The sequence below is a fragment of the Neopelma chrysocephalum genome, unplaced genomic scaffold, assembly GCF_003984885.1.
Source record: "Neopelma chrysocephalum unplaced genomic scaffold, ASM398488v2 Primary Assembly neopelma1_274, whole genome shotgun sequence".
NCBI lineage: Eukaryota > Metazoa > Chordata > Aves > Passeriformes > Pipridae > Neopelma > Neopelma chrysocephalum.
In genome coordinates this window covers 2,273,268-2,286,490 of record NW_020897936.1, presented here as the reverse complement: position 1 = coordinate 2,286,490, position 13,223 = coordinate 2,273,268, and the positions used below count along the sequence as shown (strand labels likewise).

Genomic DNA, 13,223 nt, shown 5'->3' with positions numbered 1-13,223 from the left:
AGTGTCATTTGCCACTTTACATCAAAATCATCTTATTCAGAAGCTCAGAAACACTATTCTTCACCATATAATAGGAAGGGGAAATACTGTGTTTTACAGAATGATTTCTCTAAGTGGAGTCTGAATACCCATTTGTTAGACAGCCTACAAATCCCTCTGTAAATGGAGCATCAATCCATCCCCATGAGAGCAAATCCCCCTAGTACAGACTCATACAGCACTGTGGGAACATTCAGAGATGCCCCTCCAGCTTCCCCTTTCTGTAAATCACCCAGATAACTCTGAGTTATGCCAAGCAGAATGAGCAAGGTATGGCTGATCAGTCTGGTGTTCTCCCCACAGGGTCCCCATCCCATCCCACCCTCATGCTCACCCAAATATGTCCTTCCCAAGCTTGATGGTTTTTTTTTTTTCTTACTGAAAACTGACTCCAAACGCAGCCTGGAGAAGCGGGAACGCTCCTGGCACTGTGTTCCTTGCAGAGCAAAGCTGCAGCTTTCCACTGAAGGGCAGTTACAGCTGTGTAAAAATGTACAACCAACCTGTGGGATGCAGGGGTTTGTTAAACAGCAACTGCAGAGCTGAGAAACTGCCAATGGAGAAAAGCAGCAGGAAGAGGAGGAGACAAACAGGAAGCAGGTTCTGAAAGGCAGCCAAGCTCAGAAATCTGCCCGGTGCAGTGCCCACCCGAGGGCTGGCACAGGCACAGCACCAGATCGATGCAGGCTAGGGGCTGTGCCAGCACAGCAGTGCCCCGAGGCCAGAGCTGCTGCAGGACTGGGCCTACAGCAGGGGTTTAAAATAGCCCTGTACTGCATCACTACAGAGACAAACACAAAATATCAGCATGATAAGAGCAATACTTTGGTCTTTCTGTAAAAAGCACGTTGAATGGAAACAAGATTAGGGTCACTCAACTATTTCAGACAGTCGTCACGGCCCTCACAAAACAGCCTGGACTTGGCTCTCAGAAGGAGCTGCAGCAATATTGCAATCCCACTTGTACAATTACACATTACAATAACAGAGTGACCTGCACAGACACATCTCTGGCCTAACTGACCTTTGCTCAGCTCACTTTGTGTTGTCACAGTGGGTCAGCTACACTGAAATAAGCTAAACTGAAAAAAAGCCACTGCTCCCCCCCTCAGCATCTGCACCAGGAGCAGCATTTACACAGTTGTGGCAGCAGTGGGATACAGACACTGTGCTGGGCAAACTGTCCCACAGACACCAGCCCTTGGTGACAAACACATACAGATGTGCTCTATGTATGCATGTGTGTATATACACACATGCCGACCAAAAAACCCCACAAGAACACTGTTGGAAAGAAATGGACTACTTTTCCTTTCCCATGACTTTAACTTAATTTTGCTTAACAATCTCTCAGTGCCCTGTTTAATTAAGATTTGATAGCAGGACTCTCATTTTGCTCCAGAAAGAACCTGAAAGTGGCAGCAGAAAAGAGCTGTCTCCATTAACATGTGAAGAAAAAAGCAGCAACAATCCTCACACCAAAATGAGAACCCCCTTCTTTGTAAAACACAGTCCTTCTGTCTGTCACACATCAGGCCTAAGGAATCAGACTAAAAGCTGCCTTCTCCAAAGATCTGGAAGCAAAGGTGACAGAAATTTGCAAGGAAAAATCCTGGGAAACAATCAAAAATGGTGACAACACAAAATTCTGCACAAGTATTTAATCAAAATCATATAAACTCCATTAGTAATAACATCTCAAATGCAAAGATTTTCAGTCACGGGATTCAGAGCACTTCTCGGAGACCCCACTTCCATTTTACAGTCTGAAAAATAGAGAATGAGAGATTGAATAATTTACCAAAAGAATTTTATCAGCATAGATCAGAACTGATCCTACTATCCCATACACCTTAGCCCTTTAAATCATTTTAACTGCAGGGAAGGTAGGATATCCCCGGACTAATCACTCTACACAATACTTGTGACTTGCCAAACCAGCTCTGAATTAAACACCTAAAATTCCCCAGATACAATATAAAACAGGTACCAGGTGTCAGAGAGTCACCTGTGAAAGCTGCTGTTCTAAGTAGGGAATTGCTGAAGTTATTAACATATGAGGAGTGCTAAGGAGACAAACATGCTGGATGTGGTCCCTCCTCTGGGCTTACATGCTGCAGTTGCAAAAAGGTTCTGCCCACTCCTGGAATTTACAGCTCTGGAACTCCCACTGGATGCAGGCACAACAGTCTCTTCAAAGACTGAGCAACACAGCTGAGCAGTTTTCTCCAGAAATGCCCGTTCATTCAAGATGTCAATGTCTTAATGCACACGTCTCCTACCCTTGGAGGACCTGCCTTCCAGATTGCTCCTAAGTGCTGAGGGAGGACTAACAATTCCTTCCCTTAAATCAGCACTTCCCATGACTAAGTGCTTCTCCAGGGGAACAGTGAGACCAAGCAAGAGCCCAGCAGTCAGAGCCTTTCCTAGGCTGCAGCTCCACAGCAAGAACAGCCATGCACCCTACAGTCAAAATCCACCACGGGAAACACACAGTGCTTAGAACTGAGACTGGAATAGAGGATTTTCCACCAAAATGAACTGAACAAATCACATTACAGAGCCATGTGCACTCCTTCCTTCTGGTCATAAACTTGGTTATAAACCACATACAATCAAACAGCTTCTCAAGGCAAACATCACAAGCCTTCCTTGTCACAGAACATCAGTCAAGATTGCAGGATGTGTGGATATTTGCAGAATTCACACTCGCATTAAAAAACACTTTATTGCCAGAATCAAAGAAGCCTTTAAAGAATACAGGTATTCTCCAAGGTACATCAGAACATTTACAAGCAGCATGTAAAAATCCATAACAGGCAATATAAGTTACTCAGTACTAAGCACATATTTATTAATAAAGTGGATCACATTCCCAGTTTTTGACTTCACGTTCATTTGTGTATTTAAAAAGGCAGTCCCTACAAGTGTACACACAAGCTGTATTATTACCTGACCCTGCTGTATGTTTACATTTCGGAGAATTAAAAAAAAATTAAATGAGTGTCTCAACTAAACGTGATGGTAAAATCATAATACAGGGCAGGCTTTAACACACACACACAAGTGCAGTAAGAACGCCAACACTGGTTCATAATCTAGGAGTAGGTTCTTAGATTTTAAACACAGGGTTAAATGTCTGTGGTTGTTGACTGGGGCTTTTTGTTTGGGTTTTGGGGGGGGAAGGAGGGCAGTGTTTAAAGTGTATGTGCACCTGGGAAAAGTGTATCTACTCTACATTTTAAGAAGGTCCGTGAATTCCAGCTGAGTAAATGTAATGAAAGTCAGGTGACTGGAAAAGGAAGTGAAGGGTACAAGAGGATTTTTTTAACCTTAACCTTGAGTAGCTAAAGCCCCATTCCAGACAGAGAATGCAGGAAAAAGGATTTGGAAACTAGAGACGTGTTCTACACTTACAAGCCCCTGGTTTTACTGCCTAGTTTTAAAGAGTACTCCCATTTGTTTCCAAACTTCATTTCACACAAAATTGTTCTTTCTATCCTACCCTCAGCTCCATTACAATGGGTTCAGTGCACTAAATTTGTTCTAAACTCTTCGACATTATGAAAAAATACTCTATTTAAGAATATTTTACATAAGTTTCATTTGTTAGACATCTTTGTTGCCTACTTTAGAAAAACAGCATTCTAGTCAAAATGAAACCAGACAGAACGGAAAAAGGTTTTTAGTTATACTACTTAAAATATTTTGCCTCAAAATCAGCAAACACACACATAACTAAAGAAAAGGTAAGAAAATATGAAATTTAAATTACATTTAAATCAAAGCATGGGAATTTATAAGAAAGCAAGTTTCCTGGTAAGCACTGCTAAACATACAAAAACGTTAAACCCTTCTTTCACAATGAATAAAAGTCTCTACAGTATCAAGTGCTAACCTGACTCAAATCACGTTCAAATGTAAAAGAATTTAATTAAGACTCCAAAGAACATTTAAAGAATTAAACAAACAACCCTCACAGCTAAAAACACCCAAGTTATTTCTCCTGTTACTTTTCAGCCAAAACTGGAAAGATTTTTAAGTTTTTAGTGAGAAAACAAGTCATGTGTGAACTTAGGAATATCAGCTACTGTTTGTGTTCATTTGCACCTGTACAGCTGGTTTCCTCCTCCTCGTACTAAATAAAAGCACTGCTCAGTCTCATGTAAGAAATGTCACAGATGGTTGCAGTGAACCATCTCCATTTCCAATGGAGAACCAGATATAATTCAGACATACCAAGCAACAACTGAGCAAGAATATAAAACACGGGTAGGGGAACAACTTTTCATAGAATAAGTAGGTCATTGAAGTGCCCAACACATTCCTAAGGCTGAGGAACGCCTGTCGGAGAAAAACGTGAGCAGCTCCATCTGCATGGAATTCCCCTCCCTCGCTGGCTCCAGCTCGGTATTTGGATTATGCAATCAGAATTCCACACTGGAAAACGCGGACGTCGAAAAACGCACGGCTTTTATTTGCCTGTGCTCTGGACGCAGCAGTGGGAAAGAGGACAGCGAGGGGAGGAGAACTTTTCAAGCAGGGAAGTGGTGAACAAACCGCGGAGGAGGTGCCAAAGCCAAGGCAGGTCCCTCCTGCAGCAGCAGAGGCCGTGCTGAGCTGCTGCTCTGGCTGGGGGAGAGCAGCACACACAGCACAGCCACCACCGAGCACACACAGATTTAGCTCTCAAGCTACATCAGTGCCTTTTTTTTTTTTTTTTGGTAATTTAGTCTTTCTACATGTCAAGTCAAATTTTAGGACACGTAGACATGTCAGCAATTGATGTCCCTGCATGTACCGCATAAATCACAACCTGCCTGAAAGCAGCAGTGAAAAATATAATTAAAAAAAAAAGGGAAAAAAAAAGAAGTCAAACATCAGAGACAGGCTTATTTTAATGAACAAATGTGCCCAAAAGCATTTTTTAAAGAATCGCTGCCTCTATTTCTCCTTTACATTCTAAAAACAATTTTTAGTTGTTTGGCTACTTTGATAATTACCATCCAAATTTAAATGCATACACTCACATATTTACATACACATTTTAAAATTGAATCCTTTTAGCCCTCAGAAAAAAACAGATACTGTTCCTCAGTGCAGTAGTAGCATGGGACAAAAAAAAAGTTATTCAATCATTATGTTAGAGTGAGACACACAAATACCCATTTTCAGACAGCAGCCAGAAAAAACCCAGCAAAGCCAACAGTGGAATGTCATTTTTAAACCCTTCAGGAAAGGAACCTTCATGGGTCACTTAGCAATCAACAGCAGGTCAAAACATTCAGGCTGGAAATAGGAGGGAAAAGACAGCAAGAAGTCTTCCTTTCTTTATATAACCTAGTACTGAATCTGTCTGCAGTCCCCAGTGTTGCATTCCTACTTCCCCAATACCAGCTAAACAAACTTTTGTAGTATTAGCAATACAACTGCTAACTATCCCTGTGAACAAAACAGGAGAGAAATCGAATGCTCAGTGGACAAAAACATTACCAAACTAAAAACATGAACCAAAGAGCAAAAAAAAATAAATAAAATTTTAAAGGGTCACGGCTATTTTGAGAAAACGCACTTATCTTGATGCAGACAAGCAGATGCTCATAATCACACCTATGAATTACCTTGAAAAAAATCACTATTTCCCTGTTTGCAATTGATAAGGACCTTCAACCCCCAGCCCCAAACCTGAGAGCACCGTCTTGCTTCCCAGTGTAAATGCAGTCTGCTTGCTCTGCTGGGGGCAGGCCAACTTCCAGAACCACCACCTCGTCCCGCCAGGCTGCCTGTGGCCATTGGAGCAGATCCAAAAGGGTAATAAAATCTGCCACAGAAATTTCCGAACGATGTCTGCGAGATCCAAAATTACGCAAGATATTCCCGGGGGGTAAAACAACCCCGAGCACCGAGCACCGGAGGATTGTTTTGACACCCCAGACAAGATTGCTAAATGGTAAGTGTACTCAGCAGGCAATTTAAATTTAACACACCCTCCTATAATCAGGGAGAAGAACTGTTACGGACACAAAGTCTTACACTACTCCCATACCAAGGGCACCATAAAGCAATGAAAACAACTCTAATTCACTCTATAATAAAAACTGTTTCCTCCAAAGATATCAAAATATACATTGGAACAGCCTTAACTAGCTGTCAGATTTAAATTTCTGATTAAGTCACACATTCTAGCCTCCATGGATTATTTTAACTCATGGCCTTTAACCACTTCTTACCCAGGTAATGGATGTTTGTTAAGCCAGAAAGCAAAGCATGAACGGGTCACCCAACGAAGGGAGTGAGAAAAGGCTCAAAGCCCAGTTTCACTTCAAACACTGGGTCGGAAACTTTCACTCCGTCAACCTCAGACACAGATGTGACCAAAAAAATATTAATTACTAGTCTAACTCTGTCAGCCTCAGCACCTCGGAGTGCTCAGAAAAACAGAGAATAATGCACTGATATTGTTGAACACCTGCATACCTTGAAGGGCTTGGGAAAGGCAGGTGAAAACTATCCTGCTTAAATTTAACCCGGCATTAATGAGATTTGCTCTAATCCGTGGGTAATTCAAGAGCCTGCCATGCACACAAGTGTCTCACCCCAATGCCTCAGACCTCATGGGTCTCCTCATGGGGAGGAGTCATTTCAAAACACTGGACACTTTGAAACAGCAGAAAAATTCCTCCTTCCACGTTTATCTTCAAAATCATCACGAAGATCAGATCCAGTTTCTCAACAAATGCCAACGTATTAAATGTCTACTTCTTTCCTCTGAAGCATCTCTTCCCCAGGCTAACGTTCAAGTTTTGTGATGGACTGTGGTTTTGTTGAGAGTATAAACGAATTTTTGAAAAGAAAACGTAGAAAATATTAATCACCATCAATTTAAGTTTACTGCTTTTAAAAGATATTATTTGAAAACAAAGACTCTCTTTTTTTTTGTAATTAAAAGGAAATTTAAATCTATCTTATGAGACGGAAATTACGACTTTTACCCCATCTTCTAACAGAATCAGTTCCAAAGCACTTACAGGCCAAGGTAACTACTGACCCCGCGGTTTGCTCCCACATCAGTGACTGATTCAAATGGAAAAAAAAATAAAATTACAATTTTAAGGAAAACAAGGCTGAGTCTAAAAAAAAAAACAAGTCTAACAAGTTTTACTTAAAACAACACCAGGGAATGAATCTAAGGAGATATAACGACCTGCACAGGAGAGTTACTAACAAGCATTCCTGCACTGCAGTGACCCAGAGAAAAAGATGAAAGACTACCCAACTTTGAAATTAAATTTAAGTGACTGAATAAAAAGGGATAATTTTTTTTTAACATACTTGTTTTGTCATTTAAATTTCAGAATAAATCTGGCAGTTTCCAGCTGTAGGGTGATAAATAATCCTCACTCATACAACACATTAGGCCCATGCACTGTCCCTGAGCTTACCCTGAATTCTCCTTAGGAAGAAGGTCCTACCTACCATTCTCCAGTTCCAGCAAGTTTTCCCTCCTCCTGTATTCTAGTAATCATGGAAAACCATAGAAAGAAAGAATAAATGAGGACCTCTAGTAACAAAATAGGAAAAGCAAACAGAGACAAACACTCGTGGAGATGGAGAAGAAACATTAAAAGGCAGCTGGGATGGGAAGGGAAGCCAAGAGGGTTAAAAGTCTGTGTACCTGAGCTTTTACACTGTACTTGTTTTGGCAGCGCCTGTAGAAGTGCAGTGCCAAAAATCACAGTGTGGCAGAATGTGTTACCTACCCCAGTGAAAGGAGAACAGTGTGACTGAGCTGAGAAAACAAAACCTCATGGGGGGCGGGCAGGGGGGGAAGCAGCAAACAAAAAAACCATCGAAAGCAGCCTGGCCCAGGGCAGTCATGTGCTTCACAGTCCCCCTGCTCAGCCCAAAACACTTGTTCTCACATATAAAAGTAAAATATAAATATATAATAAAGGTAATATATAAATAAAGCATTCGGGGATATCTGGGGTTATTCTGAACTAACTGAGTTTATTAAATATTTTGGTAACTTACTTTAGACACACGCAAAAAAGTCATTAACTCAGCATATGGATTTCCACCATAATCATTGTTCACCAGGCCTCAAACAGCTTCCTGGTACTGGCTCCCCTCTTTTGTGGTCCCAGCCTCACCTCCAAATGCCAATACATATGTAACTTATTGAACACAAGTCAGAATGCAAGAAACAGATGCCAGGCAAATATATTTAGCTTTTGCAGGAAATACCAGTCTGTGGCCAGAACTGCTCTTCAATACCTAACAAAATGGTGCTATTTAAGGAAAAAAAAAAGTATTAATTTGATAGTGATCTGAAAAGCAATAGTTTTTAAGCATTTCAGAAGTGCAATTCCCTTTTAAAAGAAAAAAAAAATCACAGAATCTCTATTTCAGCAGACACAATCCCACGTCTGCAGTTGTCCTCCTAAAAACAGAACTTCAAATTCTACACTGAACAACCAGTGAGTCCAGTAAGAACACTTAATGAATCCTCAACCAAGCAGAAAAAAAACTGGAAAACCTCCTCAGATTTCCACAGGTGTGCTCAGAAGATTGTAATCTCACTTAGGTGAGACACAGCTCCCTGTGGTTTGATGAGTCTGTGAAAAGTTGTTGAGAAATACCACATCTGAGCTGTTCCAGACTGCTTTTCATAATTACACGATTTGCACAACAGTGCTGAAGGTGTGGCCCATCTTACAAATTCAACAGATTCAGTCTGTGACACTTTGCAGTCCTGCCAATGCCTCCAGCTACTCTGCTTCCAACTTGAGCAGAAGTTTCAGAAATTAAAGTGCTTGGAAAGACTGCACTCTAATCGGAATTAGCAGACATCTGCATGCAGCATTTCATGTGACAGCACTGATTAAAAGCCATTTTCAGTTTCTGCACTATTTCTACTTTATATATTCATCTCCTCCTAAATGCCCAATTATGAAAACAACAAACTGTCTCTGGATCTGCAGAAAAATCATTCTGTGCTCTCTTTTGATAGTCCTGAAGCTCCTCAAAGCATAGCTGCTCTCTGCACTGCTCACTGCACAGAGCATGCCTGACTGCATTAAATACTCGGGGGAAAGCAAAACCATTCTCTAAACAGGGGTGGCTTAAACTCTCAGACCTCCAACCTATGTGATAGTAACAGAAGTTCTAGAGACACCCAACAATGAACATACAGCATTACTTACTCATTTAGAGCAAAAACACCCTGCTGCCAATGCTTCATCTTAGTGCTTTTTTAGAGAGTCCTTCACCACAAGGCCTCCAAAAACAAGTCTGGCAGGTAGCTTTCAAGGGGAACTGATTTAGGCCAAAAGAGCAATTCAGGCTGATGCACATGCTCAGTAACTTGAGTAAAGCTGGCTCCAAATACCAGCACCAAATGCAACACTCCTACATTGCACAATGACACAACATTCAATGCTGTGAATCAAATAACAATATTCCAAAGTGCCTCCAGATTGTGAAATTATTGCTGCAATCAAGAGTTTTTGCAGAGAGACAAGGAAAAGGTACTTAACCAACATGCACCGTTCGGCACGGCAACTCCAGCTCCTCAAACCTCAGAAACAGCAGATAACGATAAAAATAGCCACGGGCACTCTGAGCTAAGAACTCGCTCTCCAACCTACTCTGTAATGTTTTGCTCTCGCTGGCATGTCAGGTGGCTGCCAGAAAGCTTCCTAGATCACCCTCCTTTTCTGGAAAGGTCAGCAGCAACCAGCAACAGGCCTGACAACAAGCTCTGAGTTAAAGACAACGTACTTGATGAGAGATGCCTTGTAATTACAGACTGCAGAAAATCACCTCCTGAATATTTTTCTCCAGCTGACAGCCCACTGAGAACAAAAAGAACCAAACCCACAGAACTTCAGAAATTGTATCAAAAGTAACAGGAAATGCATTAAATTTTGACAAGATATTAATTTTCACACGGTGTTTTCTCTGTTTAATTTTATATTACCGGAAAAACTAGCAAATAATACATGGTATTTACAGTGACTTGACACAAACCAGTATTACATGTCTTTAAAAAAAATTAAGGTCGCTAAAATGAATACAAACAAGAAAAACACAATACTCTACATACCAATAGGGAGTTAATGCAACAATAATCACGTTACTAGCTGAAAGTGAGAAGTGAGGCACTGCATTTTACTATGCCAGTAGAAATGCAACATTTATTTTGAAAAAGAACGATTTTCATTTACTTCAAATTAAAAAGAGCCTGCTGTTTGTTCACTGGAATGTTTTAAGTTCAATGTACTTTTTCTCTAGCCACTTGTTAAGATTTCCACAGTTATCTATGTGAGTACTGCGTGACTTATCTTAATTTTCTTTAAAAGCATTACAAACAAGAAACTCCCTCAGATATGGCAGCGAGTTCCCTTCTTCCTGCCTCAGAGCTGTAAAATAAATCGGTTGATTGCCCAGCACCTGGCTCTCCCTGTAAGTGCTGCTTTGGCAGAAACACCTCTGAGCGACAAAGAAAAACTTGTTCTAACTGCTGAACTTCTTTGTTGAGAAGCAGAAGCAGCATGAAAAACAGGGACTTGCAGCTGTAAACTGGCTTTTTTTTTTAAGCTCCTAAGTTATATTAACACCTCATTATATATTTTTAGTTTTGGCACTTTTATCTTTTTTAAGTTCTCTGAAGGGTGGTTCCCTACTGCCATATGCTTCTGGTTGACAACTTTGCTCACCCTTGATATTCCGAAGATAACAGATGGACCCACAGACTTAAACTTCTCGTAAATAAATTTTTTTTCCTCAGTAAAGAAACATCAGGGACAACAAGTTTCCCCGTGCTTCTCCCACTCCTTCTAATCATTTCTCCGCATGACTGCGCTGCAAAGTGAACACCCTCCAAATCAAAAAGCATTTCAGAGAAAAGTAACTGGTTTGGCCAAAGGAAGCAGCGACGCTACCACACCTTGGCTCCCGGAAACTGCAATCAGGGAACAAGTTAAGCAGGCAGAGCCTTCCCACACGGAGGCACCGACGCTGCCAGACAAAGGACAACCGTCTTTCTTTTAAAAACAAGGGACACCTCGAATTATCCAGCCGCCCAGGGCTCCCGGATCGGTCATTCCCAAGGGAGGCTTTCTCTCCAGTGCCCACCGGCTGCCCCTCTAAGCTGGGCCTACATCCCACCTTAAACCGGGCTTGCCTCTGCTTTCATATCGAGCCTAACTAAAACTCCAGCAAACAAAAACACGTACCAAAATCCCCGGCAAACCTCGGGGGTTACCTGTGTGGAAGTGTGCGGTGACCCATTAGAAAGCTAAATGTGAAGGACCTCGAGCACGGCACCTTTAAAGGGAAAGCCCCTGAACAAACAAGAGCGTGCGACGGACAGAACCGAAGGCAGGGTATATTGCACAGGCGGTAATTTGCATTATTAAATCGAAGAGCAAAGTACTAAAAAAAGACGGCCTCTACACCCGCACCGACCCACGGACAGAGCGGGTGAGCCCCGACCCCCCACCACCCTCACCGCGGATCGAAGGGGGGTCCCGAGCGACGCCTCCAGCCGCAGCACTCCAATAAACTACACTCTCCAAAGTCCTCGCACAGATGTATATTCCAAAAAAAACACAAAACAAAAGGAGAGTAATCTCGGTCGGATTTCCAGCACCCCCCGATCCCGCAGCCGCCCCCGGTCCCTCAGCGCCGGTCCGGACAGAGCCCGCCCGCGGCCCCTCCGCGGACAAAAGGAGCGCGGAGCGGCCCCGGGTCGGGCCGGGGGGCACCGGCCCCGGGACAAAGTCCAGGCCCGCCCCGGCCGGCCGAGGCTGCGGGGGCAGCGGGGCAGCAGCGGGACAGCAGCGGGCCAGCAGCGGGACAGCAGCGGGACAGCAGCGGGCTGTGAGGCAGCCCCCGCCCCGCACGCCCCGCACACCCCGCGGGCGGCGGGACGCGCAGCCCCCCCAGGGAGGGTCCCGCCTGGGCGGCCCCGCCGGAGCGGGCCGGGGCTGCTGCCCTGCCCCGCGCCCCCGGGCCCTCCCCCGGCCGCGGGGGCCCTCCCGCCGCCGGGCACCGAGGACAAAGGAGCGGCCGGGCCACCGCGGGCCGGGCGGGCCGCGCAACGCAGGCCGCACTCACCGCTGCAGCACCAGGAGGAGGGCGAGCCCTGCGGGAACTTGGCCGAGTCGGGCGCGATGCAGACGCTGGAGCCGAGGTGCGGGCACTCCATGGCGGGGTGCGGGACACGGAGCGGGGCGGGCGGGCGGCTCCTCGCGGCGCTACAGCGGCGGCGCCCCGCGCACAACAGCCATCTTAGGGCCGGCCTCCCGCTCCGCTCCGCGCGGGCCGCGCCGGGCTTTGCGCGCACCCGCCCGCTCCGCGCTCCGCCCGCCGCGCTTTGCCGGCAGCCGTGACGGGAGCGCTCGTGCTCGGGAGCGACCTGAGGGAAGCAGGGAATGGCTGGGGTGGGAAGGGACCTCGCAGAGCACCCCCTTGCACCTACTGCCGTGGGCAGGGACACCTTCCACTAGCCCAGGTTGCTCCAAGCCCCGTCCAGCCTGGCGTTGGACACTTCCAGGGCCGGGGCAGCCACAGCTTCTCTGGGCAGCCTGGGACAGGACCTCCCCACCCTCACAGGGAGGAATTTTTTCCTAATATCTAATCTAAAGCTACTCTCTGTCAGTTTGAAGCCATTCCCCCTTGTCCTGTGCTCTGCTAAATAGTCTCTCTCCATCTTTCCTCTAGGTTCCCCTCAGGTCCTGGAAGGCCACAATCAGGTCACCCCAGAGCTTCTGCAGGCTGAACAATCGCAACTCTCCCAGCCTTTCCTCCCAGCAGAGCTGCTCCATCCCTCTAACCCTCTTGGTGTCTCCTCTGGGCTCGCTCCAGCAGCTCCATGTCCTTGCTGTGCTGTTCCCCAGGGCTGGAGCAGCTCTGCAGGGAGGTCTCCCCTGAAGGGGCAGAGGGGCAGAGTCCCCCTGCCCTGCTGCCCTCACCGCTTTGGAAGAGGCCAGGACGTGCCCATGGCCGGTCCCGTCCAGCCTCTCACCCACCCGTGTCCTGTCCCGCAGGATGCACAGCCTGGAGCGTGTGCCAGCTCTGGGCTCTGCCTTCAGGAGCCCTGTGGGTCGAGGTTATCTTGTGTCTCTGATGATTATTTGCAAATATCGTCACCTCACACTTGGGGTGTTTTTTAAAGA

The 13,223-nt window shown here is 45.1% G+C and overlaps 1 protein-coding gene across 2 annotated transcripts in view; it reads right to left on the bottom strand.

The window, feature by feature from the left end:
• Nucleotides 1–12,310, bottom strand: part of USP3 (ubiquitin specific peptidase 3) — a 43,117-nt gene extending 30,807 nt beyond the window's left edge. Inside the window, exons 1-2 of one of the 2 annotated variants that reach the window (XM_027704384.1) lie at nt 9,690–9,731; nt 7,482–7,554 (exon numbers count right to left, since the gene is read on the bottom strand). In XM_027704384.1, the coding sequence (XP_027560185.1) occupies nt 7,482–7,554; nt 9,690–9,716 (100 nt within the window). In that variant the 5' untranslated portion in view covers nt 9,717–9,731. Of the gene's footprint in view, nt 1–7,481; nt 7,555–9,689; nt 9,732–12,162 lie in introns of those variants that run through there. The other variant, XM_027704386.1, reaches the window with a different exon arrangement.
• Nucleotides 12,311–13,223: the final 913 nt, after the last annotated feature.